Source organism: Benincasa hispida, chromosome 4 (assembly GCF_027475165.1).
Source record: "Benincasa hispida cultivar pf3 chromosome 4, pf3_genome.v1.1, whole genome shotgun sequence".
In the NCBI taxonomy this organism is placed as follows: Eukaryota; Viridiplantae; Streptophyta; class Magnoliopsida; order Cucurbitales; family Cucurbitaceae; genus Benincasa; species Benincasa hispida.
In genome coordinates, this window is record NC_143481.1 from 19,368,282 (window position 1) to 19,396,246 (window position 27,965).

Here is a 27,965-nt window from a genome sequence, read left to right on the forward strand (position 1 = left end):
CTCAGCCTCTTCCAATAGTTGGACACCACCTATCCTTTTATTGAAAACTTTGAGAATAATAAGGTTACTCTCTTGGTCATGGTTATGTTCAAGATTGTTCGAGGAAACGTTCGTGTTCAAAATCGTTAGAGGAGTTGTTCGTTAGAACATCGAGAAGATCGTTCTAGGAGCTTGAAAATCTACAAAGGCAAGAATGGTTCTATCCTTTCCCTACAACATGTTATTTATACGTTTGTTCTACATATATTCTATTTTAGTTTACTATTTTTATTTATGTAAAAATCGATTTGCAGGATGCAAGACGTTCAAAATGCTTCTACTATGGCATATGATCCCTTCAACAAGAACATAAACCAACTTCTTTGCTTGGTTCTTCCTAAAATACATAAAAGAAATGATAACCAACGATAAATTATGGGGACAATATTGGGTGGGGGAGACAACCCAACTAGTAGATGGGAAGCGACGAAGATCGAATAAGATTATGACAGTGGCAGGTTGAAAGAACAATGACAAACGACAGTGATCGAACGAAGAAGACGATGATAGTGTTCGATCGAAAGATTGAAGAAGAAGATGGCAGCGAATAAGCGAAGAGGACGGAGGTGGACACGCAAAGAGAGGTGGGATTCCCGAGTGCGACATTTTCCCCCTTTTGGTCTAGGGTTATTTGAATGAAAATTTTCTAATTTTCAAAACTTTTAGTAATGTAGCAACACGTCACCAAAAAGTTTGCTATTTTTAGCCACGTTGTTTGCGACGTTTCTAAAACATTCATCGACATATCCCTAAATCCTGTTGCTAAAAGTCAAATTTTAGTGACGATTTTATTTAATGTTGCTAAAACCAACTATTAATGAAACAATTTTACTTTGTCACTAAAAAAAAACGTCACTAAGAGGCCATTTGTTTCGTGGATATCTTAGATTCCCATGAAATGGACATTTGGATTGTCGTGCTTGTTTTGTGATATTGTAAGATGTTCGAGCATCTAAAGATTCTCGAACATCCTAGAATACTTGAATGGAGGGCATCTGGAGAATTTTAGATGGAACATTCGATTCTTGAGTTAAGAGTATCCCCATTTTACATTTTTGTTCTTCCTTTTTTATTTTATTTTATTTTACATATATATTAATCTTTATTTATAATGAAAATAAATACTGTCAACCATATATATCATATTTTTAAAAATTATATCGTAATTTTTATTATTTTTTAACAATATATTCAAATTTAAATTAAATTTCATTTTATAAAGAATCTTAAATTATGAATATTATTTTGTTGAGAAAAATAACATAAAAAAATAATATAAATTGTATTATTTTAAAAGAAATTTAATTTTGATCAAAACAAATATGTTATATAAGTTCAAATTATATCAAATTAATTATAAATTAACAAATAACTATAAGAGCATTCTTAGAACATTATGTAAATTTAAGACATTCTCGAGTAGAAATCCTACAAAACAAATACACTTATCAAAATATCTTTAGATATTTGCAAAAATATCTTTAAAAACAAATATGGTAATCTAAAGATGTTGGACATCTATAATTCGTAATAATTATAATTCGGGCATCTAAAATTCTAATTATCTACATTTTGAAAAAAACAAAAGGCCCTAAAGATAACATCTTGTAGTGATACAATCAAAATACAAATGGGAGAGAAGAAAAAACAACAAAAAAGAAAATAACCACCACGTAGAAAACAACAGGCAACTGAAAGAAATAGATCTAAGGAGAAGAACCAACATGAATCTCTTATTCTCCTTAATAAAATCCCACTTACATAACAAAGATTAACATCCAACCGCACGATCTGAATAACCACTCAAGAGTTCTTAAGTTAGTCTATGAACACAAAAATTATGTTCATATTCAGCGTGTATTTTAATTTTTTGAACTGTGGCACTAGAATAAGAAAAGAAAATAAAAACGGCTACAATGAACCCTTAGTCCTATAATGTAATCTTTATATATAACAAATATATATTTTTTATGTGTTCAACGATAGAACATTTAGAGTGGTAATAGGTGCGCTTGATCTAAGAAACTATTGTCTAAATTGGCAAGTAGCTTCCATTTTAAAGTTATTAAACCATATATATCATATCATTTAATTAAGAGGTTGCTCCTTGGCTTTGTTCGTCGAGGGCTTCAGTTTGATCATTCTTTTGCTTTGAGTCTTCTACTTCTTTACTTTCTCCATTTTGCTTAATAAATGAACTCAACTCCTCTTCCGCGGCCTCAAGCTGAGGTTTATATTCACAGAAGAAATCACATTAGGAAAAAAAAAAGTCTACATTAATAAAATTAAATAATAATATACTTATATATTGATTAAATTATAAGGTTATTAGATGAAATTTCATCTTCAAATTAAATGGCGAAGTAATTTATCTATCTTATAAAGATTGGATTATATTTTCATCTTTTTAATGTTTCGAAAATCGGTCTAAGAAATATGATATCAAAGTCCATGAAACCCTCCAAACCAAACATAACTCAATTGACATCCGGATGTGTTAGAAATCAAGATTCGTGATTCGAATCCCCCTACTCCCCATTGTACTAAAAAAAAAGTCCATGAACTCAAACAAATATATTAGGTCCAAAAACAATTGAGACCAAATCCATATGAAACTCAAAGAGACACCATCTTTAGAGGTATATTGAGGATCCAACATACCCTCTTGATAAGATATCATAGCTTAATCATCTCATTAACAATTAGTTTGGAGAGGAAACTAAATATTAACTAAAGATAGTTACCGAGCCTAATTCAAGAATGATGAATCAAAGACATACCATCTTGAAGGGTATATTGAGAATCTAACATTACAAAAACAAAAAGGTCTCATAATATTTATAAAATGCATTGCCTATTTCTTTTATTGTCAAATTAGTTTTGAGATGGAGTTCATGTTTATCTAATCCCATATATAGTCCAAATAGACAATTGGTCTAAGAAATAAATATGTTAATAAATAATCTCATTAACCTAACACAAGTGGCATAATTGAAAATTATTAAAGTTAGCTAACCATGCAAAACCAAACGTCAATGAATTCTAAAGTTAAAAGGACACAGGATTGGAAGATTTTGGAAAGAGGCCAAACTAGATTTCTCAATGGAGAAGGGTCAATTACGTCATTTGGTTAGATAGGGAGTCCTCAGAAAACACGTGGATAAAAGTAATAATATATTTAAATATCATGTATTATTAAGAATATGAAATTAGTAATTGAAACTTAAAATTTTTCCCACCAAAGCTACAGTGGTTTAAATAGAGGGGAAATAATATATTCTTTTTCTTTTCTTTTTTTGAGCGAAACAAGCCTAACTCAATGGATGCGTAGATTTTTTAGCAACTAAAAAGTCTGTTATTTAAGTCCTCTACCCTTATTATATTTATACTTAAAACGCTACTTTTTTTTTTTTTTTTTTTTTTTTAAAAAAAAAATTGACACAAAAAGAAGAGACGGTCTCATTAAAAGGAAGAAACTTTTATGAAGAAGATATAAACTATAAAGATTCACACTTTTAATAAAAAAAAATTCACTCTCTGAAAACTCATCCACTCACTTTTTCACTCTATGTTTGTCTAACTCTCTTACTTTGCTTTGTTTTCTTCCTTTCTTTGCTTATTTTACAAATGAGGATATATATCCTATTTATAAGTGTGAGATCCTTGGGGCCTATGTATAAGGTTCATTCTAGGTCATTCTAGGATTCTAAAATAACATAGATATTTTTATAACTTCATCCTTATCTAAAGAAATTTTCTAGAATTCCTTTGAACATATAGAAAGCTTAAGACACTTTTAGATCCTTACTTTTGTAGTATTTATTTACAATTTACATATTTCAACATAATTCTAAAAAAAAGCCTAATTCACACATTGATATCATTTTGTAGATACTTTAAGAACCTTCTAGTTTAGTTAATGTTGTTTTCTATTTAACAACACATGCAAAGTATATACACACTAATGAAATTATTATTTGTTTAAAATATGGTCTTATTTTTTATTAAAATTACAATATTATCTTGAACTTTTATAAACATTTCAAAATTATTCATATAGAAATTCTTTAAAATTTATAATTAAAATTTATATTTGAAATGGTGTGGTATTGGACTAGAATGGTGCGTAATCCAAAATTTCATTTTTAGATCATCTCTACTCTAATATTGAAACAATTATGAAAAGTCAATAGTAATATTTTGATATTTTTTAAATAATAAAGATATATTCGAAAAGAATGACAAAATTTAGTAATTCAGTAGCACATTTAGTTAAATATATGTGAAAAAACAGTAGGGTGACTGGCCACTCGATATACATAGGTAAAATCGAAAGCACTGACAACAACTGTAACAACAAGAATACCAACAACATGTAAACAAGTATACAACAGTTGGTAATCTAGTTCGCTAATAAACACCTACGTCTGAAGGGTAGAAAGCCCAGGAAAGATAATCCATTAATATTAAAGAGTTAAGCAATTTACAACGTGGTACTTATTTGTAGTATACCAACTACTACAGTGGCTCATGTAGAGCTTAACTCACACTACATCTAGGCTCCCCCTAGATGTGAGAGTCCCTCTCAACTAAACTTAAGCTTCCTCTAGGAATGTTAATATTAGCATATGACACTTTAGTACCTGACAGTATGTGAGACTTCTCTCAACTTGATTATCTTCTTCTTGGATCAGTGAACTCCCTTCACCAACAACTCTAAGGTCCCCCTAGGCCCTAAGACAGAGAACTCCTTCTATGACGCTGAGTTTTAGGCTCCCCCTAAGACTGAGAATCTTTTCTCTGGCAGCAGTGGCTTAAGCTCCCCCTAAGACCTTGAAACTCCTCAAAGTATTGCACTCAACGAATGAAGAACATGCACATGGGAATAGTGAGAAAACAAGCAAGAAGACGATGTAGAATAGTCCGATCAGAATATAGAAAAACGTCTTGCTCAATTACAAATGCGGCAACCTTCAATGGTCTACAATACTCACTTTAAATAAAAAAAAATCCAATAAAGGAAATAAGTCCTCATTTGGAATAAAAAGTTGCGCTTAAAAAAGGAATATATCAGACTAAATATCACAACCAGATATTTCCAGATATGAAAATATATTCTTCAGGAAAATACTCTAATGTCACAACTGGATGCTAATACTTTATTTGAGACATTTGTAGAACTACCGCCTTAGAGAAAATTATAAAGCCAACAAACCAAATCTCCAACAAACTCTCCCTTTGGTTTATAATTTTTTTTATAGGCAGAACAAAAACAAACTACCATTCAACAATAAGCAAAGATGTCTGAAAGTCTTGACAAAAACAATAACATCAAAAGAGCAACATAAACAAACTAATCATATTAGTCCTTAGAGCAAAAATACATCATAATCAAGAGTAGAAAACAGTCAGAAGCCTCCATCGAACCAAACCACAAACAACTCCTCCTTTTTGGCTGTTAAAAAAAAAAAACATCAACGTCGTTGTTGAGAAGAGGAGCATCTGCATCCCGAGATAAAACAGACCGCATGATCAGTAAAACGACATCCACTTCAGCCTTTTTCTCCTGAAGCTGGCGCACCAAAGACTCCAGATCATGTGATAGTGGAAAGCAATTGAAGAATACGACCATCAAACGAAGAAGCTATTAAATCTCAACTTGAACCATCAAGATGATAAGTAGTCGTGGTAGTATACAGATCAGGAATATGATGACCCTATAAAAGTTTAGGATTGATGGAGAAGAGACTGTGAGATGGCCAATCACATCTAAAGTAGTGACAAGATTAGGCTTTTGAGAAAAAGGGATACCACAAATGAGGTGCGGAAAACAAATAGGCAATTCCAAGGTTGTGGACCCAATGTGATGTTTAATATGGTTGATTACAAACACACCATAATTGAATTATGATATAGTCTCAGTTTGATACATCAAAGTAGCAAAAGAAATGGACAAACCAGATTTGTGTGAAGGACACCAATTATAAATTCCAATCCTATACAAAAGGGGATATTTAACACTTAAGACAGCTGTAGACAATTGATCTTTATGTGGCTAACTGGAACGTGCTCCTTCAGTTAACTCAAACATCAAATCTCTTAAAGAAGGACGTTGTTCTCTCGTAGTTTTAGGCACAGTATGACAAAGAAATTGGTTGATCACTGCAACAGAGAAAACAAAAGCATGCCCTTAATGTATACCCTCTGAAAATCTAGACTAGTTGATTCTGCAAAGTCTGAGGGAAGATTCACAATGAATTCACGAATCCGCTGAAGATAGTAGTGCCCCAAATTCAAAACTGTTCTTTTAAGATCAGCAGTTTGAATCAATTCCATAAGCTTAACACATTTTTAAGTACGATAAGATAATTCTTTCTCATCCATAATATTTCGTTTTACAACATACTTCTATAGACTTGCACTCTCTTCAGTGTGAAAAGAGACCCCATCCAAAGACACATAAGGGACATTAGTCAGAAATTGTTGTTTAATTAATTATTTAAAATTAATTATTGGAATTACTTGTTATTTAAAATGGATTTATGAAATTCATTTTTAATTAGAAAATGAAATTAGTGGAGAAGTCTCACAAATTCCACTTTCTTCAACACCTAATTTCCCACTCATTTTAAGTTGTTTGATGTCAATTTGCATGCAATAAGATTGCATGTTAAACTTCATTAAATACAAGTTTATTTAGCTGAGATTAGGTTCATGCAAATTGAAATTTTATGAAGAAATTGTTTTTCATCTCCTAGACTCAAAACTCAGAAAATTCTCCTATAATTCCCTAAATAACTCTCATTTTGGATCTCACCATCCAATATAAGGCCAGAGAATAACAGGAAAGACATTTGTGGTGGTCTACAAACCATTGGAGAGGAGAATCAAGCTGAAGATTAGAGCTAATTTGGTGTTCTTCAAAGGTATTCAATGAAACCTTAAATTCTGGAATTGTTATGAGCTTACATGCTTTAGATCTAAAATTAATGTAGTTAGAGTGCTTAAAATCTTGTTTTCTTTCACATGTTGAATTTCAATACCATCAATTGGTATCAAAGCATGATTTAAGCACTCTTTTTATGTTAAGTTTAGCTTGGTGGTATTTTTCATAAGTTGTATAAAATGGGTATTGATATGGATATTTTTCAGTTTTGGCATTAGATTTATCTTCAATTATGTTGTAATTGTTGTAATTGGCTATTTTTTTATGGGTCTCAATGTGTGATTAAGGGTCTTTAAATTTGTTAGAGTGGATAGAGTTGCAATTAAGTTGTAACTGAAGATGATTGGAAGAAAGTTTAGCAGTAGAAACTGAGATTTCAAGCCACTACCTTCGCAGCATTGCAACGTTGCTTGAATAGAATTGCAACGCTGTTCTTCATTAAGCCCAGAATGCGTGCGCGGGTTAATTCTGGTTCGAATGGCTTTGGTTTGACCGGTTCGGTTCATTTAGGTTTGGTTCAGCCCTATTTGGTGAATTGAAGGTTTGGTTCGAGCAATTTGGAGTTAGTTCGTGCAATCCAATGCAGGTTCAAGACTTCTTTTTTTATTATTCTTATAATATTTAGCTTGTTTTCTTGCTGAGGATGCCAAAACTGGTCCATTCAGTGTGTTTTAATTATTTATGCATTGTCGAATGTATGTTATAATTAAATAAATCTTGTATGTGCATATAGTATGCCATGCAGATTTAAAATCCCACCATATAAAGCATGTATCATGCATTGAAAGTAGTAATAAGGATATCAACAACTTTCTTAGATCGAAGAGCAGAAACAGAGATATCATCTTCATCATCAGAATGAGTGGAGCGGGGAGAATTCTCTAAACTTGGGTCACTAGAATCAATGTCAACTTCAGATTCACCAACATTTTTCAAATTCTTAGGAGCCGCGGAGACCAACAAATCAACATTATCAGGATTTTGGTATGGTAAAGAGGAAACCTCATACAGAGTCTTGACATTTACTTTAACATTTTGAGCCTCGTCACTAGGTCCAGTGTCAATAATAATAGGAACCACAGGAGCACTTTGCGAATCAATAACATCAAGAACAGAGGAGGCAAAAACAATATTCTCAACAATAGAGTTCAAAAAGGTTTCATCGGAAGTATTTACACCTTCATTTTTTTTTTCTAAATCAAGAGCAATTTCAACATTATCACGAATCGACATTACAATTGAAGTAAGAACAGACAACTTCTCAGATTCATGAAAATCTAGATTAACAACATTAGAACACAACTTGGGAGCAGGAGTTTGAACAGTCATATCAGTAAAAATAGAACTAGATTTAAGAATAACACCATAAACTAAACTACCTTTGGAAACCCTAGCGTCTATGTGAGCTTCTACAAAAAGTTCAACAATCTCTTTAGGAATTCTAGGCATGACAATATACTCATGCATGTGATCAGATTCATCACTGGAAGGAGTTTTGTTTGGAAAAATTTTTAACACCAGCCCCAATTAAATCAACCATCGTTAAGAACGATGAACTTATCTTTTCTTTCTCTTTAGTTTTTGATGGCTGACTTGCTCCAGAAGTTTTTCTTTTTGCAGAGGAAGGAGGAACTCCAACTTCCTTAATTTGAATAGGAAAACCTCGCACACGAACACCATGTTTGTTTGTAGAGGGCGGTGGAACTTCATCTACAACATGCATATTGTGCTTAGCTTTTTCTTTATATCTTACCATTTTACTGTCTGATGTGAGTCCCTTGGCGAGTACTCACCATTAGAGATGACTAAGTGAGATAGTCATGAATAAAAACTTCGAATAGAGGCAGTTGAGAGAGAGAGAAAAAACCATAATGCAACAAGAAAATATGTCATGATCAAACTGCCTATAATTTGAATTCAAACAACAATTTGAAGTTAAAACCTGGTTAAACTTCCCTGAGTTCTCACCAACCATAATCAGACAAGTTAATTTCATGATATGCCTTACGGGCTTTCACAATTGATGGGCCGAGATTTTTAGCTGGACGGTCCATGACCTTAATTGTCATGATTTTTTATGTTAACAAGCTCTAACACAATTTGTTTGCTTTATACAAGATCACGAATAAAATGATGTTTGATGTCTATATGCTTAGTAGGACTGTGTTGAACTGAATTTTTGGATGTATTAATCGCACTCTTATAGTCATAGAAAAGAGTCATGACATCTTGTGGGACATCATACTCCATCAACATCTGCTTCATCTAAATCAATTGAGTATAACTACTCCCTGCTGCAATATATTCTGCTTCAGCTGTATAAAGGAAAACACAATTTTGTTTCTTGTTGAACCACGAAATCAAGTTGTTCCCTCAGAACAAACAACCTCCAGATGTACTCTCTCTATCCTTTGAGCTGTCTGCTCAATCAACATCACAGTTGTAACCTACAGTGGTGCTGATATCAAGGGTGTACAATAAGCTATAATCGCTAGTCCCATTTATGTAATTGATGATTCTCTTTGCACTGAATAAATGGCTATTTTTAAGACGGGATTGATATCTAGCACATACACCAACAGCAAAGGCAATGTCAGGTCTGCTGGCAAGTCAAATAAAGCAAACTCTCAATGATGCTTCTATAGAGACTCTCATCAACATTAGTTCTACCGGAGTCTTTTGACATTTTTACATGAGTTGGAGTAGGAGTTCTTTTAGTACGGGCACTTTCAAGGCCAAATTTATTCACTAAATTCTTGGCATATTTTCTTTGAGTGATAAAGATTCCATCGTTAAGTTGTTTGATTTGAAATCCTAGAAAATAAGATAGTTCTCATTTCAAAATCATCCTGCACCTGTTTTACAAAGAGTTCAACCATCTCATGGGACGTTCCTCTGAGAACAATGTCATCAACATAAATTTAAACAATCACTTTTACAAATGGAGTTTTATCAACTCCCCATTGTCTGTACCCATTGTTAACAAGAAATTGGGTTAGACGCTCGTACTATGCTCTGGGAGCTTGTTTGAGACCATAAAGGACCTTGTTGAGTTTATACACATGCTCGGGGTGAGAATAATCTAATATTAGTTGTGTGATTAATTTAATATTTGATATTAAATCAATTAATTAATTAAATGTGTTTAATTAATTAAATATCAAATTGATTTCCAATCTTAATCCAATTTAAGAAATTGGATTTTATTTTTAAATTTGATAATCAAATTTTAATTAACTGAACAATTGATTGAAATTAGAAATTAGAAAAATATATTGGAAATTAGGAATTTGATAGTGGGGTTTTCCCACATTTTTTATAACATGAGGTGTTCTTCATGCATTCCCACACAAATCCCACTAAAGTTTGTAACTTGGAGCTGGCAATTTGGATTGTTGATGAGTGCTTGCATGGAATAAGTGGATAAAACTCTTGATTTTCGAGTTGGAGAGAAGAGGTCTGAGGATTGAGCTGAAGAAAATGGCTTATGCATTCATCTTCTTTTTTCTCTCAAATCCAGAAAAATAATTTCACAAATTCACTCAAATTCGAGTTCCACCACTCAAATTCAAAGCTGAGAATAGTAGGGAAGATCTCTTGGTGGTTCACTAACAATTTGGAGCTGAATTGACGTGAAATGCAACTTGGATTGGGGAGAATACAACAAAGGTATGTGAAACTTGAAACTCACTTTTGATTTTCTGAAATAGCATGCTTTAAAACTCAAATTAAATGTAATTGGAATGCTTATTGATTCTATTTACTTTTGTTGCATGCTTGTGTATTCCATCAATCAGGTCACTCAAGCTCTTCCCGTGTTTTGGAATTTCTTCATATGGATCTAATGGGACCTATGCAATTTGAGAGTTTAGGAGGCAAACGATATGTTCTAGTTGTTTCAATGACTTCTCCAGATACACATGAGTGCTTTTTCTTCGTGAAAAATCAGATACCTTTTTCTATTTTTCGTGGCCTCCATCTTCAACTACAAAATGAGAAATATCTGAATGTGATACGTATTCGAAGTAATCATAGTAGGGAGTTTGAGAACTTTCAATTCACTAAGTTTCGTTTGTCTGCTAGAATTCACCGTGGATTTTTAGCTCCTATTATACCACACTAGAATGAGATTGTGGAAAGGAGAAACAGAACACTTCAAGAGATGGCTTGTGTGATGATACATGCAAAATATCTACCATTTCACATCTAGGCAGAAGCTTTAAACACGACTTGTCATATGCATAATAGAGTGGTCTTACGACTAGGAACTTCAAGCACTATTTATGAAATATAGAGAGGTAGAAAATCTAATGTGAAATATTTTCATGTATTTGGAAGTGTTTGTTACATTCTGTTTGATAGAGAGACTAGAAGAAAATAGGATTTCAAGTCTGATAAAGGTATATTTTTTGGATATTCCACAAATAGTCGAGCTTACCATGTCTACAACAAATGAACTCATACTATAATGGAGTTTATTAATGTTATAATTGATGATGATACTGTTTCGCCTGGTTCTCCTCCTATTGAAAAAGATCTCAATATCACTTCAGTTGTTAATACTAATGTGTCTAACATCTCGCCAGACATGCTTTCAGATGTGAATTTAGAAACTCACAAATAGTTTACCCGCCCTGTCTCTGTCCCCGTCCTTGTACCTCATTCCGTCCCCGACCGGGGAACCAGTTAGAATCCCCGATTTGATCCCCATCTTCGGTCAAACTGGGGATTCCCTGCCTCGATCAGGGCAGAAACTTGCAGGAATTTTTTCCAACCCTAGCTTCATCTTGTCTAGCGAGATGAAAAACCTGTGAAGAATGATCAGGACTTCACATATAACAATTATCAGAAGAACATCAATGTGTCATTGTTCGCACGAAATTTCAAGAGAAATTTATTTCGTGGAACTTGAACTTTGCATTTGTATTAATTCTGTGGAAAGTGAGTACAATCTCTAATACATAATATTTTGATGCTTTCAAAATAAACTATAATCTTTAAGCTGGTTGATCTTCTTGAATGATCGGTCTTTGGGCTTGTTGATCTTCTGGGATGATCTACCTTTGGGCTTGTTGATCTTCTGGGATGATCTACCTTTGGACTTGTTGATCTTCTTGGATGATCGGCCTTTGGGTTTGATGATCTTCTTGGACGATCGATCTTTGGGCTTGTTGATCTTCTAGGATGATTGGCCTTTGGGCTTGATGATCTTCTTGGACGATCGGCTTTTGGGCTTGTTGATCTTCTTGAATGATTAATGCTCGCACGAGGCTTTTGGAGAAACTTGTTTCGTGGAGTTGAACTTAAGTTGGTATTGATGTTGATGTTGATTTGATGTAATGTAGTTTGATCTCTAGTAATTGATCCTTTGATTCTCTCTCGCTTGAATGCGTACGCTTGATGTATAAAAGTAGGACGTATGGATGTTCTTGAGCTTCGAGTCTTGGAAGAATGCTTGTATCTTTAAAGGACTTTAGTCTTCAAACGTGGTCAGAATGCTTGTATCTTCAAAGGACTTCAGTCTTCAGAATGCTTGTATCTTCAAAGGACTTAAGTCTTCAGAATGCTTGTATCTTCAAAGGACATCAGTTTTCAAGCGTGGTCAGCTTCAGGAATGAAGAAGTCTTCTAATTCTAGATAATTCTCTTTAAGCTCTCTAGAGTGTAGAATTGCTGACCCCTCCAAATGAGGATAGCTTCTCTATTTATAAAGTTCACAGGTGGGCTTGGGCTTAGCCTTTCGGTTTGAGGAGATTGAATCTTCAGCTTGTAGGTTGTGAAGATATGGTCAGTTTATTGAAATCTTCTAATATTCAAAGCTTCAAATAGTTCAAATATTCAGTTCTTCAGAATCTGAGAACTTTAGTCTTCGAAGCTTGAGAAGCTTCGGTCTTCAGCACTTAAGAGCTTGAGTCTTGGATCTTGGGAACTTAAATCTTCAGAGCTTTAATATGTCTTATGATCTTCAGAGCTTTGATATGTCTTATAATCTTCAGAGTTTTATTGTCTTCTGATCTTCAAAGCTTTGAAGGAGTTATGTTCTTCAGATCCTTGGAGCTTCAGACTTCAGATCTTCAGAGGATTTTTGTCTTCAATTCCTCCAACCTCCTCCTGTAAATGAAGAGATAAGGCCTCTATTTATAGAGGTTTCTCATGGGCCTTACATGGGCTTGAGCCTAATTACTTTATTGGGCCAAAATTAGGTTTGGGCTAAAGTTGGGCTTAGGCCCATTTGTTGTTGGGCCGAAATACTGAGCTTGAGCTTAATCTTTAATTTAGCCCAAAATTTCACCATGGGTTTGAATTGGGTTGGGCCTAAGAGATTTTAATTACTCGGCCCAATTCAACTTATAATTTTTCCAATAGGCTTGGGCTTTCATTAATGATGTGACAACTCGTGATTTGCTAAAAGTTCTCATTCAGTAGTCATTAAGAGAGTTTTGACATCATCTGTGACAATGCATTTGTCTTTGGTAAAGCTCACTTTCAGTCTTTGGTTGCACAGCTAACTGATGCTAATAAAATTAGCAGTGAGTCTTTCAACCAACATTGCATCTTTCAGTGGAGGAAGACCTGGTTAACTGATTTTTCCTTTCCCAATAATTTTTCCACAAGCACCATCACCAAAAATGACATTTTCGGAACTGACAAATTTCAAATTAGACAAATAACTCTTTTCACCAATCGTGTGCCTAGAGCTTCCACTATCAAAATACTAGCAACCTTTAGCAGAGGATTTGACTGAAGTTAGAACCACATTACTTTTTTTTTTTTTTTTTTTTTTTTAACATTTTTCACTCTCCACAATTGTTTAACTCTTGTCTAGTTTTTATAATGGTTATGTGAGAAGTAGTGAGTACTTTTGGAATATGTGGATCTATAGGGAATTTTCAATAACTAATAGAAAAAAGGACATTTGTGCCCTACCTTTCCATAATAATTACAAACTCACCTTGGTCTAGTCAAGGGATTATCTTTCAATACAACGTCATTGGTAGATTTACTTGTAAAACCGTAAGACTCGGGATCTTCAGCTCTAGCAAACTCAATCTTTTGTTTCCTTTTTAGATTTGATTGGTTGTAATGTTGATTTCCTTTTTTATAAAATCCAAACCCAGAGTTATCACCAGTAGATTTTCCTTCTGTCAAAAGTTTTTCCAAAGACTCAGTTCTAGTATTCAACATTGTAATATTCTTGCATACTAAATCCTTTTCAGCTTTAACTTGAGAGAGTTCACACTTCAAATCTACAATAGTAGACATAAGTCTATGATTATCAATTATCAAAGTCTCAATTCTTACCTTCTACACATCAAAAGCTTTCTGATCATCTTGCCATTTGAGAAAAAGAGTATGATAAGAAGATCTATAGACTCAATTCCTATAGTATCATGATCGGTCTTTGCATACATATCATATTCAGAAATATCATATGATGAGGTGTCTGAGAAGATGTTGTTAACAAGCACGTTGACATTATCCTTTGAGTCATTACTATCTTCAGATTTAGTATCAGACAAAGTTAATACATATTATTTGCTCTGTCTCTTCAGAAAAGTGGGACATTTAGCCTGTATATGACCGAATCCACCACACTCTCGACATTTGAAGTCCTTTTCCTTGTGCGAAAGTAGATTGCCTGACTTGTCAGATTCCCTTTTACTATTTTGAGATTTGAATTGATTTGGAGGAGTAAACTCGTTAGACTTGTTATTATTATAAGAACCAGACCTCTTTATTATTATAAGAGCCAGACCTCTTACTGAAATGTTTTAGCACACGGTTAAACTGTTTTGAAAGCAAAACAATCGATTCAGCAATAGGATCTTCTGATTCTCTATTGTCACTTAACAACTCTTCTTTAACCGCAGATTGAAAGACAATTCTCTTATTTTTCTTTTCGACTTTCCCATCCAGGGACATTTCAAAAGTGATTAAGGAATCAAATAATTCTCAAAAGTCAACTTTGTTATATCTTGAGCTTCCTCAATGACTGTGACTTTCATGTCAAATCTCTTGGGTAGAGATCTAAGTTCCTTCCTAACAAGTTTTCTTTTGAAATATTCTCTCCGAGAGCAAATGACTCATTTTCAATATCTAGCAAATGTACGTTGACTCAAGTAATGAATTCTTCTTCGTGCATTCTAAGATGCTCAAACTTTGATGTCATCAACTGCATCCTGGACATCTTTACTTTAAATGTTCCTTCATGAGCAATAGAAAATATGTCACATGCCTTCTTAGCTAAGACACAACTGTTAATTAATCTGAATATATTACGATATACACCATTGAATATGGCATTCAAGGCACGAGAATTTTTCAAAGAGGCTTCATCTTCTTCTCCAGACCAATAAGATTCTGACTACAAAATTTCCTTTCCATTATCAGTTTTGATGGTAGGATCAATTCATCCGGATACAATAGCCTTCCAAGTTTTGCTATCAATCGACTTTAGAAAGGCAGTCATTCGAGCTTTCTAGTAAGAATAGTTTGTTCCATCAAGCATAGACGGACGAGTGGTAAGTCTCCTTCCTTGATTTCTTCCTTGATCATAGCACCTGAGATAAAGGTGGCCTGCTCTAATATTAATTGAAAAAGCACTAGGGTGACACGCCACTCGATATACGAATATTAAACCAAAACCACTGACAACAACTATAACAACAAAAATACCAAAACAACATTTGGTAACCCAATTCAGTGATAAACACCTACGTCTGGGAGGCAGAAAGCCCAGGAAAGATAATTTATTAATATTAAAGAGTTAAGCAATTTACAATATAGTACTTATCTATAGTACACCAACTACTACAATGGCTCACGTAGAGCTTAACTTATATTGTACCTAGGCTTCCCCTAGATATGAGACTCCCTCTCAACTAAACTTAGGCTCTCCCTAAGTATGTTAATATTAGCATCTGAAAATTCGACATTCGATAGTGTGTGGGACTCCTCTCAACTTGATTATCTTCTTCTTGGATAAGTGAACTCCCTTCATCGACAACTCTTATGTCCCCTTAAGACAGAGAACTCCTTCTCTGAAGCTGAGTCTTAGGCTTCCCCTAAGATTAAGAATCCCTTCTTTGACAGCAATGACTTAGGCTCCCCCTAAGACCTTGACACTTTTCAAAGTGTTACACTCAACAGATGAAGAACATGCACAGTGGAATAATGAGCAAACAAGCAAGAACACTATGTAAAATAGTTCGATCGGAGTACTGAAAAATATTCTTGCTCAATTACACAAATGTGGCAACCCTAAATGGTATGCATTACTCACTTTAAATAAACAAATCTAATAAAGGAAATAAGTCCTCATTTGGAATAAAAAGTCGCGCTTCAAAAAGGAACATATCAGACTAAATCTCACAGCAGGATATTTCTAAATATGAAAAAATATTCTGCAGGAAAATACTCTAATGTCACAACTGGTCGTTACTCTTTATTTGAGAGATCTACATAACCATTGCCTTAGAGAAAACTATAAAGTCAACAAACCAAATCTCTAGCAATATGTATCATTTTTATTTTTGAAAACTATAATAAACTATCATTGAACTAGAAACTCGTTAAATCTTGAAAAATAAATTAGGATCTCAAATAAGTGTGGCTGGTTATTTGAGAGTGTGGTTATGACCTAAAATAGTTTTGCAACGTTAATTTCGCTTTTCCCGAATTTTTGTCTAACATTCTAAAGTATTTTTACTTAAAGAGTTGATAATATTGCAACTTTTAAAAGAATAAGAGTATTATTTAAACGACAGAGTTTAGAAATTAACACTTTTATAATATGGATCTAAATATGCAATGTTGACATATAGGGTTGGCAACGGGGCCGGGTCGAGGTGGGGGACTCCCCATCCCCGTCCCCGCGGGGACCTATTAAAAAATAAAAAATTTAATCGGGGACGGGGATGAGGATGGGGTCGGGACGAGGACCCGATCCCTTGGAGATTTTTTCCATCCCTATTAACATAAATATTCGAGGTTGAAGTTAAATGTTTTTCTTAAATGAAAATAATGAATTAATTAATAAATAAGTAATGGTTAATATTAAGTCATTTCAGATATTGATTTCAATTTATGTTACGGTTTATGTGCCGAATAGAATAGAACTGTCAATTCATTTATGACGTTGAACCATATTAGACATAGAAAGAAACATCATTAATGATGAATATTGAAGGGGGCAAGTTTAATGTATTTGAGAAAAGGCCTAACCTTATCAATAATATCTCCTGCCAAATCCGCATCCTTAGCGATCCTTTCGGCTGCATTTTCGACAAATAATGCAGCCTTTTGGAGTTTGCTGCCTTCCGGGAGATGTTCCGCAATCTCTTCCGCCACCTTATCCACTCTCTCCGCTGCCGTCTCCACCATTTCTGCCACCTCCTCCACCACATCCACCACTTTATCAACTTTCTCTATACAAAATGCAATCATCATATTCCCATAACGTAAACCAACCCCATTACGAAATCGATAATTAACGATTAAAGAAAACATAAAAAAAAAAAACTAAAAAATCGACAAACAGATTTTCGTGGTTCATTAACATTGTGTTAACTACATCCACAGAATAGGGGAACAACAATATTATTAGAGAGAATTTCAGAACAATATGCACTTTAGGGTTAAAGAATATACAATTCACTCTTTTAAACCTTAAGGTTATAATCGTAAATAATCATAAATAATTAAATATATCATCCAAGGCACTTTAGGGTTTAATTAGTCATTCGAAGTGTCATATAATAGACTCAAGGCATTCCGACAAATCCCAAATAACCTCTCTCTCAACTTAATATATAGATTAAAAAAATGTTCAAATTAGTTTAGATCTCCTTTGATAATCATTTGGTTTTTGAAAAGTAAGTATATTTCTCCTCAATTTCTTACCATAATATTTTTTTTATCTCTCTTAGGTAGAAGAATTGACTAGCAAATTTTCAAAAAAAATAAATAAATAAATAAAAACTACTTTTGTTTTTGTTTTCCAAAGACTAATTTTTGATAAAATTGATAGAAAATAGATAATGAAGCAAACAACTAGCGAGTGTTCATAATCTTAATTTAAAAAAAATGAAGGAAACATTAGGATTTAGGATTAATGTTTATAATAATAATATTCCTTACCTTTTAAGGTTAGAAAAGGACCCCAATAGCTCTTGGTCTGCCAAATGGATAGAACTGCAGACATTAGCACCCCAGCTACCCATAATGGCCTGCAAAATTATCCAATTTCAAATAATAAAGCAAATAAAAAAGCTGATTGAATGAGAAATGAATTACCAAGGAGTGTCAGGGAGAGGAGGAAGAGGTGGAAGTCCATTGGCGTCGCCGCTGCTGTAAATGGCCATATCGATATTATGTCTACAAGAAGTTGAGTATTTGGGATTAGTGGTAGTTGGGAAAGGTAAGATGTGAGTTGTGTTAAGGTTGGATCCATGGCGGCGGCGGTGGGATTGGATATTGGTGGAACGAAGGAAGGTTGAAGAAGAAGAAATTGAAATAATCGACATTATTATTTCTAAAGGGAAATGTGGAGAAAATTGGATTATTATGATTGTAGAATTATGAGATCCTACAGAAAACAACAACGAGTTGGCGTACTCAACCCAAATATATGACTTTACCATGTCAACGCACGTTACCTAGTACGTACCTGCCTGGTCCCTTTATTTATTTATATTTATTACTTCACATTTTTTTGGGAAAAAAAAAGGGAAAAAAGTGGAGAAAATGAATATTTATTTGATTTGAATTGTATTGTTTGCAGTTGGGCATGGCAGCTGTTATTAGTTGTCAATAATAGAAAAATCCTTTCCGTGAGAGAAAAATGAGTCCAATAGGATATTGATATTTTCATGTTTTCATGATTTTAAAATCGACACGAAGAATGAATTGATATAATATGAATAATAGATATGTTGACTTATTTGAAAATCATAAAATATTTATTTACTAATTTAAATTAATTTTATAATTTTATAATTTTTTTAAAAGTACTAAATCAACATATTATTGATATTTCCATCTACATTTCTATAGAATTAAAATTATCGACATTTTAAGCCTTGATTAAAGTCATGTTTGTGAGTGCCTTTAAGAATAGAGATTTTAATAAAAGTGATTTATGAAAAGTGATTTGATATATCATTATGATGTTTGGTTCTTCTCTTTTAAAAGTGATTTTCTACAATCACTACTACAGAAACTGGATTACTTGACGTTTTTCCAATGTCAAGTAAAGGGTATACTTGACATTTATAAAAGCGTTAACTATTCGAGTGTCAAGTATAGTGTGATAACTTGACTCCAAAAAAACATCAAGACAAATGTTTCTTGATACAATTTTTGTGTCAAAAAAGATAATACACTTGACATTGGTGGTATGTCAAGTTTATTCGAGTGTCAAGTATAGTGTGATACTCTTTGACCTTTTTTATGTGACAAGTATATGTCTTTTTGTTTTCAAATTAAATGCCCCAATCGATATTCTCATTTTCTGCCTTGTATTCCAACAATACAATTACATCAAATAAATAAACATTATACATTTAAGATCTATCAACTCAATATATTCACTAAAAATACATATGTTCAACTATGAACACTCCTCACAAATTACAACAATATTTTTCTTTCACATGTACATGCACAAAATAAAATCTCAACTGTTGTTTTTTTTATACAAAACTCAACTTTTAACAAACACAAAAGTAACAAATTGTTTAATAAATAACTTCTCAACAAAGTACATTATTTAATCTATATATTGAGCTTTGAAGTCTAAAAATCGAGAACTAAAGTTCAGGCAAGCCATATTTAAGCAAGTCAACCTGCAAAATAGAATAAAAGGTGATAACACCAAATTTCAAAATATATAAATAAGTGTTAAAATACAACAACGTAATCCAACCTACGAAAAGTTCAATAATAATTGTTACAAAACGCAAATTCCAGCAACTATGTAACAATTCCAAAAGAGTTTCAAGGCCTTAATACCTATCAAAACGTCTAATATTATGGAGGCGGATAAGTAGAATATGCGGTGATTATACTAAGAATTTATGAGAAAAGTAAGCTTGCGTCGATCAGCATTGAAAATCTCGGCTAACCCAATATTATGCGTTATTTTGCTTCCAAACGTCTATTTTTGTAGCTATCGCAGAAATCGATCGCATGCGATGAATCTCACCATCGCAGAGGTGTTCACATACATTCGATGCATGGATGTTGCGGCCATTAACCGCATGCGTCCATCGAGGTTGCAACTACAGAGTAATAACCATAATAGAAGGATGAACGCAAGGGTGGTGGAATGCGATGACACTTCGAAAATCAAGCATGAACGCATACCTTGAGAATATCAAAAGGTAATGTTGACATTTCACCTACCACGCCGTTAGTAGCAGAGATTCAGAGCAAGTCCATTAATGTTGTCGGCGATCGAGCTCTATAAATAGAAGCCTTAGAGCCCAACTTCAAATTATCCAAGGTTTCTGCCATAGGGCAGATCCTTGTGATCACAGGCGAAAGCGTGAGAAGACATTCTTTGAGAGTTCTTCATTCCTCCAACTATTCTGAGTGACGATCGGAGCTTTGCTGGAGATAGATCTCAAAAGAGACTACTCCACCGCCCATCCATGGCACCACCGGCAGCCTTGACACACATCTGATGGAAGCAAGACATTGCCCATCTGGCCCTCCATTTCTCTTCTATCTCTGTATTGTATTACATTGTGGCTTAAGACATTAATAATTTTGTGATCAATGCATTTCTTTATCTCCTTCGATTCCATCTCTATTTACCTCTTCTTTATCATCCTTTACTTTCATTGCAATGACTAAGTAATATTGCTAGAGTATCGCATACTTAATCTTGCGGCACAGACATATGAAGCATGTAGTAAACCACGAGAGGTGTGCGTTGCGCGAGTATCGTGAGAAAATCCTATTTGCTTACTGTGGGGCTATAGCAATGCTTGTCTATGAGCTAATCAATGGCCACTAACTGCCTGAGAGGGTAAGTAGTGGAACTCACTAAGCAAGGTAAGTAATATTCCTAGAGATAGGAATAATCTTATGTCAACCATGTTTTATGTGATTACCTTGTCTTATGAGCGCATCATTCATCATTTGGTCATACTTGAGAGAGTAGTCTAAAAACCAAATCTAGGCTTGAGAGAGTCAGATTGGATCGCATAATCAAGAATAGAGACTTAGAAATAATTTTTGTTTGCTATTACATAGTGCATGCACCCTATAGATAGGATATGATAGTATGCGGTCACACCGCATGCGTCCAGAAGTAGGATACGATGGTATGCAGTCACTTTATTTATGTGTTAGATCGCGTGAGCAAGAATAGAGACTTAGACATAAGTCCTATCAACACTATCGCATATGCATCGCATGCATCTTAGTCAATTGTGTATAGCATAATCGCATAACTTGCGCTGGCTAGGGTTACCCTTGCAATCAAGTCTAATGTTACAGTGAAGTCATCCCCTCCACCATCTTATCTATTTGCCCATGTATCTTATTACGCGTTAACAGGTGCCGTGTCTCTAACTCTCATTGTCATACTTCCATTGCTTAATCTGTTTAGTTGGGAGTAGGAGTAGCGCATAGCCCTTAAACTTTATTATTCTTTTATTCTTCACCATGAACACATTACTTCATAACATTTAGCTACAAGTCCCTGAGTTCGACCTCGGATCACCCTGGGAAACCTGCGATCTCGTTATACTTGGCGAGAGATAAGGAAAACTTGTGGCAAGAACGCATGGTCATTGCATAGATTCTTAGACGCATATTGCATATCCCTCAGTTCAACGCATGACCAGTGACGCATGGAGAACGAACAATGAACGCATATTTATTCACTCCATTTTCCACGCATCAATCACTTACTCGGAACTACACGATCACTTACAAAACATTACACGATCGCTTACCAGTTTCTATACGATCACCTACCAAATGCTACATGATCGCTGAGTAACACTAGACGATCGTTAACAAACACCCTACGATCGCTTACTCGGAACTACACGATCGCTTACAAAACATTACACGATCGTTTATTAGTTTCTATATGACCGCCTGCCAAATGCTATACGATCGCCTACCAAATGCTACACGATCGTTGAGCTCTGCTACACGATCACTTAGTAGAAGTAGACGATGAGCGGCACATAATTGGAGGCCTATCAAATATCCGAAATATTCCGTCAATTTTCGCTTTTTTAACCCTTTTACTTGGCACGAATCAAGTAAGAGCTTCTTATACTTGACAAATGAAATGTGTCAAGTAAGAACTTATATTACTTGACATGAAAATCGTGTCAAGTAAAGGTTCACGTGAAAATATCCGAAATATTCTGTCAATCTCCGTTTTTTTAACCATTTTACTTGACATGAAAAAAATGTCAGGTAAGACCTTATATTACTTGACACGAAAATCGTGTCAAGTAAAGGTTCACGTGAAAATATCCGAAATATTCCATCAATATCCGCTTTTTTTATACTTTTACTTGACATTTTTTTGTCCAAAATCATATTACTTGATGTTTTTTTTTCCACACAAACATCAAGTAATTAAAAACTACAAGTGTCAAGTAATGTAGATTTTGTAGTAGTGAATAAAACCTAAAAGTGATTAATTTGAATGACTCAAGGGAATGTTTGAGATTAACTTTTAGAACAAGTGTTTTGATGTCAAAGTGAACTTAACTCAATAGTAATTCACATGACTTTCCTTCTTAGAGGTAAAAAATTTGATCCTTAACCTATCTTTGTTGTTCTAAAAAAATAAATTTGATAACATTAAATTGATTCTAACCTTTCTCCATAAGAAGAACAATTCATTGATCAAGATAATAATAATCAAGATGATTCCTCCTTGATAGCGGGCAGAAATGCACGTTATTACAGTGCAAAGTTATAAAACAATGCAGGATTGCGATGGTAAAAATATACAATATTACATCCAAAAGCATTAAGTTCACAACATTACGATCGCATGCGTCCATCGCATTAAAACAACTAACTTATGTATTTTATGCAAGAAAATGCGTTGACGCAAGGCGGAAATGCGATCCAAAGAAATTAACGTCCGAACACATTAAGAGATTGCTACCGCAAGGCTATGCGATCATTTGCGCTCGCAAAAATTTGCTCAAGAAGGTGGCTGCATAGAGCCCGCGCATCAAGGTGGGCGCATCTGGGTGAAAGCTTAATAAATCATGATGGGACAGAAAGCTGATGACAGTCGATTTCGAATTAAGTTGAAAAGTCGTTAACGACATACTGTAGCAAGTACACTCAACTTTTCGGTGACAAATATTCAGCCCATCAAACAGAGAATTAATGACATCCCATCAGTGCAATCATTCGAGAGAAAAATTTCTCACCCTGAAGCTCTATAAATACTAAAGGCCACCTTCGTTTAAGGAGTTGGATAGTTCGCTCAGTTTACAGAATTCACAATATAGATAGAAGTTAGCCTTGTTCATAATTTTTCTTTTACTTAGAAGGTGGAAGCGAGTGAAGGGAGATTACACTCAGAGATCGTTCCGGTGAACTCGGAAGAGTTCCAGGGAGCGTCGAAATCAGAGAGAGGGCCAACTCTTGCGGAAGCAAGAACATCTTTTGGGCAGAATAGAGATAACACAGTGTAACAGCCTTAGGAAGCAAGATATTGCTACCAGGCTCTCTACCCTTATTTTCTATTGTCATTTTGTACTCTGAACCTATTTATAAAAATGGAAATTGCATCTTTATATTTGTCCACTCTCTTTACAATACGCATGAGTAGCTAAATTTGTCGAATGGGTTGAGAAGCACTTAGCTAACATAACCTGAGATCTTCATTCTATGCAATTATCTTATATTATGTATGTGTCATTCGTCCATTAGAGATACTTGGGAGGGTAGTCTAAGGATAGAATCTAGGCTTGGAAATGTTAGATTAGAATCTAGGCTCGCGAGAGTCAGATTAGAACCGCATAGTCAAGAGATGGAAGCTTAGGAATAAGCTCTGTTTGCTATTAACGCATCTCATGCACCCTAGAGAAAGGATAGGATTGTATGTGGTCACCTTGTCCTTGTGTACATCTTTCATCATCACATAAGCAAGAAGTAGAAACTTAGGAATAAGCTCAATAGACACTATCGCATTCATCGCATGCGTCCTAAAATTAGGAGCCATCGCATTTGCATTGGAAAATGAATTGTTGTCGGATGAGTGTAGCATGATCGTATAGCTTGAACGGATTCTTAGGAAACACTAGTTAAAGACCTTTTCAACCCGTTCCTCCGCATACTCGTTGTATCTATCGCATAATTACTCTTTTCTCAAATCCGCCGCATACACTTTTTATACCCTAAACAAAAAACCAACCAACACCTTGATTTATTTGTTACCGCAAAGTAGTCGAAATTTACCATCGCATACTATTTTCCTTATTCTCTATGCTCGACTCTGGGTTTACCAAAAAACCCAGTAGGATTTATACTTGGGTCTTTCTGAGAAAACTTGCTTGCACAACGCATATTCCACCATCGCATTCTACACCATTATTTCATCGCATAAAAGAACGCATCACTCATCTACTCTAGAACCATATTCCCCTCAATTAAGTTCTTATCAACTTGGAAGGGATAGAAAAAGAAGGGTTATTAGACCACCAGTCAGATTGGATGAAATTGATTTTGTTGTTGTTGCTTTAAACTGTTACAGAGATAATCTGCCACCCGAACCCAATACCTATAGAAAAGCCTTGAATTCTGAACATAAAGAATAATGGTTAGACGCTATGAATACTGAAATGCAATCTCTTATTAAGAACTCAAACTGGACGTTGGTAAGACAAACCTAAAAATAAGAAATCATTGATTGTAGGTGGATTTTTAAGGTTAAACCCAACATAAATGTTCTCCAAAAACCTCGCTAGAAGGCAAGGTTAGTTGTCAAAGGTTTCATACAAGATGAATGGATTGATTTTAGTGAAGTTTTCTCTCCAGTGGTAAGACACATATCCATTCGTGTCTTATTGTCCTTGGTTGTTCCATTTGGTTTAAAACTTGAGCAAATGTATGTAACAACTACTTTCTTGTATGGAACTTTGGATGAGAACATATATATGAAGCAACCCCGGGTTTTGAGCAAGTTGGAAAGGAAAATATGGTTTTTCACCTATAAAAAACCATCTATGGCTTAAAACAATCATCGAGATAGTGGAACAAGTGTTTTGACACTTTCATTACTTTAAAGGGTTTTATTAAAAACTCTTTTGACTCGTGTTTATAAAAAAGAAAAAAACTGTTGGTCCAAACACTTTTGTCTTGTTGATGTCATATGTTGATGATATTTTCATTGCATCTAATAATTCTACTGAAATTTTGAAGATAAAAAACAGCTAAATGAGAAATTTGAAATGAAGGACCTCAGAACTGCTAAGAAAATATTGAGAATGGAATTAACCAGAAATAAGTTGGAACATTTTTTGTTTATCACTCAAGTTGATTATTTGAACAAAGTTGTCAAGGGGTTCAATATGGACGTTAGTAAACCTATCAAAATTCCACTTGCACAACATTTCAAATTATCCTTTAATCAATCTCCAAATACTGAGCAAGACAAAGAAGATAAGTGAATCGTTCCATATGCCTATATGGTTGGTAGCCTCATGTATGGGATGACTTATAGCAGACCTAATCTAGCTTACTCAATGAGTATTATAAGCAGATTTATGAGCAACCCTGGAAAAGTTCATTGGGAAGCTTGAAAATGGCTCTTAAGATATGTTAAAGGTTCAAAATGGATTGTTATACACCAAGGACACTGATAGTATTGATGTCATTATTGGTTTTGTTGATTCTGATTTTGCTGCTGACATGAATAAGAGACGATCATTGACAAGGTATATGTTTTCATGTTGTATGACAATATGGTTAGCTGAAGATCAATACTTCAAAGGTTGTAGCTTTATCCTCTACTGAAGTCAAGTATATGGCTTTGGTTGATATTGTGAAAGAATCTGTATGGCTTAAAGTTTTAATCTCTGAGATGTCCCTCCTGCCATACTCAGTTAAGTTACATTGCGACAACCAAAGTGCATTAACTATCTCCAAAAATCTCACTTTTTATTATAAAACCAAATACATTGATGTTAGGTTCCATGATGTTAGAGAGGTTGTACAAAATGGCTAGATAAATTTGTTAAAGGTGCATACTTCTTACAGTCTAGCATATATGTTGACAAATCTTGTTTCTAATGATTGATTTTACTATCTGTGTGGCTTATTAAAGCTCAAAGATTGTTGAAGTTTATTCCATAATTATGAAATTATGTCTAAAGATCATTAGAGTTCAAATTTGTTGCAGCTGAGTTGTTCCATTAAGAGGGTGATTTGTTAATTTTATGACTCACTCCTCATTGGGCTTCTTAACCTTTTGGGCCTTTGATTAAAATGGGCTTTCTTCAGGCACGTGTGTTTGTTATTCCCAGATAGATTCTTGGTCATTTCATTATTCATGACCAACGGTCATTAGTGGAATTTGCGTGAAGTCTTGGGAGCTGATAGATATTTCTCTCATCTTCTTCATTTTGTGACTTTTTTGTATTCGTAAAAGTTCAATACTCAACATTAATGAAATTCTCGAATTCAAAGTGGATATAGACTCAATGTCAAACCACTATAATCATTGTGTCTTCTTCTTCCTCTCGAATACTCTTTGATTGCACTACTCTGTTTTGCGTTTATGGCCTGCTTATTGCTCTTCAACTGTTTTTTCTCTCTCCTTTCCAAATCTACTATCGTTTAAATATTACCAAACAAAATAGTCACATCCCTGGAAATGTTTTGTGATTTTATTTTAATTAAAATAATATTCTTATTTGTTTATTTTAAAAAATAAAAAATAGAAAGTTTTGATGCGACAAGTATAATTTTCCTTTATCTTATATATATATAATTATGGAGTCTTTTTAAATATAAAAAAATATTTAAAAATATTTACACTTTATAACAAAAAGTTTCAAAAGTACAACGCATTTTTAGAACTTTTACTATAAATTATTAATATTTTTTGAGATTTTTCTATTTATAAGAATTTTTCTATAACTTTCCTTATTTTAATTCAATTTGATATATTTATAAAAGAAAGCCAATATTTTAGTGAATTCTCTCCCTTCGTTTTTGGTTCGGGTGGGCCGAGGCAACTTGATTGGGCCTTGGCTAACGTGTTTGTAGCTCAAAAAATGAAGGTCAATCGCATCTATAGCTATTTAAGTGAGCTTCCTTTAAAAAATATCTAAACCATTTTTATATAGAAAATTTTGAAGGAAAATTACAAAAAAATGCCTACCTTATTTTTAGGAAAGGAGAGTTGAGATTCTTTTTTAACCATACCAGACATGTAGTTATTTACAGATATACCATCACAAAAAAAAAAAAAACAAAAATAGATTTTTTTTTGGAGGATTTGAATAATATATATTTTTCATAACATAAATCCAAGAGGTGTGTATTTTATATATCCTATTTTGGTCCTTAAATTTTAAATTTTATTCTCTTTTGGTGGTTAAAGTATTAAAACATCTGTTGTACCATTAATGTTCTGTTTTAGATTGTGTGACACAAGGCTCCTGTATCCAAGAGGTGTGTATTTCTGCAGCAACCCAGCTTTTAAGAAGAAAATTGGTGATTTTTTGTGTGGGTTATTGGGCTCTATGGGCAGATCGGAACCATGTTAATCAAGGCGTCCCGATTGGTGTTGTGCAGTTGGGAGCAGATTGGATGATGGAATTAAGGCGGTTGGTGGTGAGTAGATGGAGGCCATCAAATTGATTGAAGATCAAACTGAACGTAGGCACTTCGCAGGACGCTTCTGCCAGCGTGGGTTAGGGGTTTTGTCGTACGAAATTTTGGGGGTGAGGTGTTGGTGGCTGGGGCCAAATTTGTGG

The 27,965-nt window shown here is 34.1% G+C and overlaps 1 protein-coding gene across 6 annotated transcripts; it reads right to left on the reverse strand.

The window, feature by feature from the left end:
• Positions 1-1,746: 1,746 nt before the first annotated feature.
• On the reverse strand, positions 1,747-18,590 carry LOC120076681 (uncharacterized). 6 transcript variants are annotated; one of them, XM_039030577.2, is made up of 4 exons: positions 18,280-18,588; positions 18,124-18,212; positions 17,209-17,411; positions 1,747-2,263 (listed from the first exon to the last, which is right to left on the reverse strand). In XM_039030577.2, the coding sequence occupies exons 1-4, from the start codon at positions 18,507-18,509 to the stop codon at positions 2,132-2,134; spliced, it is 654 nt and encodes a 217-aa protein (XP_038886505.1). In that variant the 5' UTR covers positions 18,510-18,588; the 3' UTR covers positions 1,747-2,131. The 6 variants fall into 6 exon arrangements, with proteins under 6 accessions (XP_038886505.1, XP_090168791.1, XP_090168792.1 ...); XM_090312665.1 differs by lacking the exon at positions 1,747-2,263 and adding an exon at positions 4,488-5,032 and having other exon boundaries at positions 18,280-18,589; XM_090312666.1 differs by lacking the exon at positions 1,747-2,263 and adding an exon at positions 5,888-6,201 and having other exon boundaries at positions 18,280-18,589.
• Positions 18,591-27,965: the final 9,375 nt, after the last annotated feature.

Excerpts from the sequence above, each read along its gene's own strand:
- LOC120076681 (XM_039030577.2), bottom strand. The coding sequence starts at position 18,509 with ATGTCGATTATTTCAATTTCTTCTTCTTCAACCTTCCTTCGTTCCACC. Across the intron at positions 17,412-18,123 it reads TCCTTTTCTAACCTTAAAAG|AGAAAGTTGATAAAGTGGTG; the intron begins GTAAGGAATATT and ends CATTTTGTATAG. Across the intron at positions 2,264-17,208 it reads CAGGAGATATTATTGATAAG|CTTGAGGCCGCGGAAGAGGA; the intron begins GTTAGGCCTTTT and ends TATAAACCTCAG.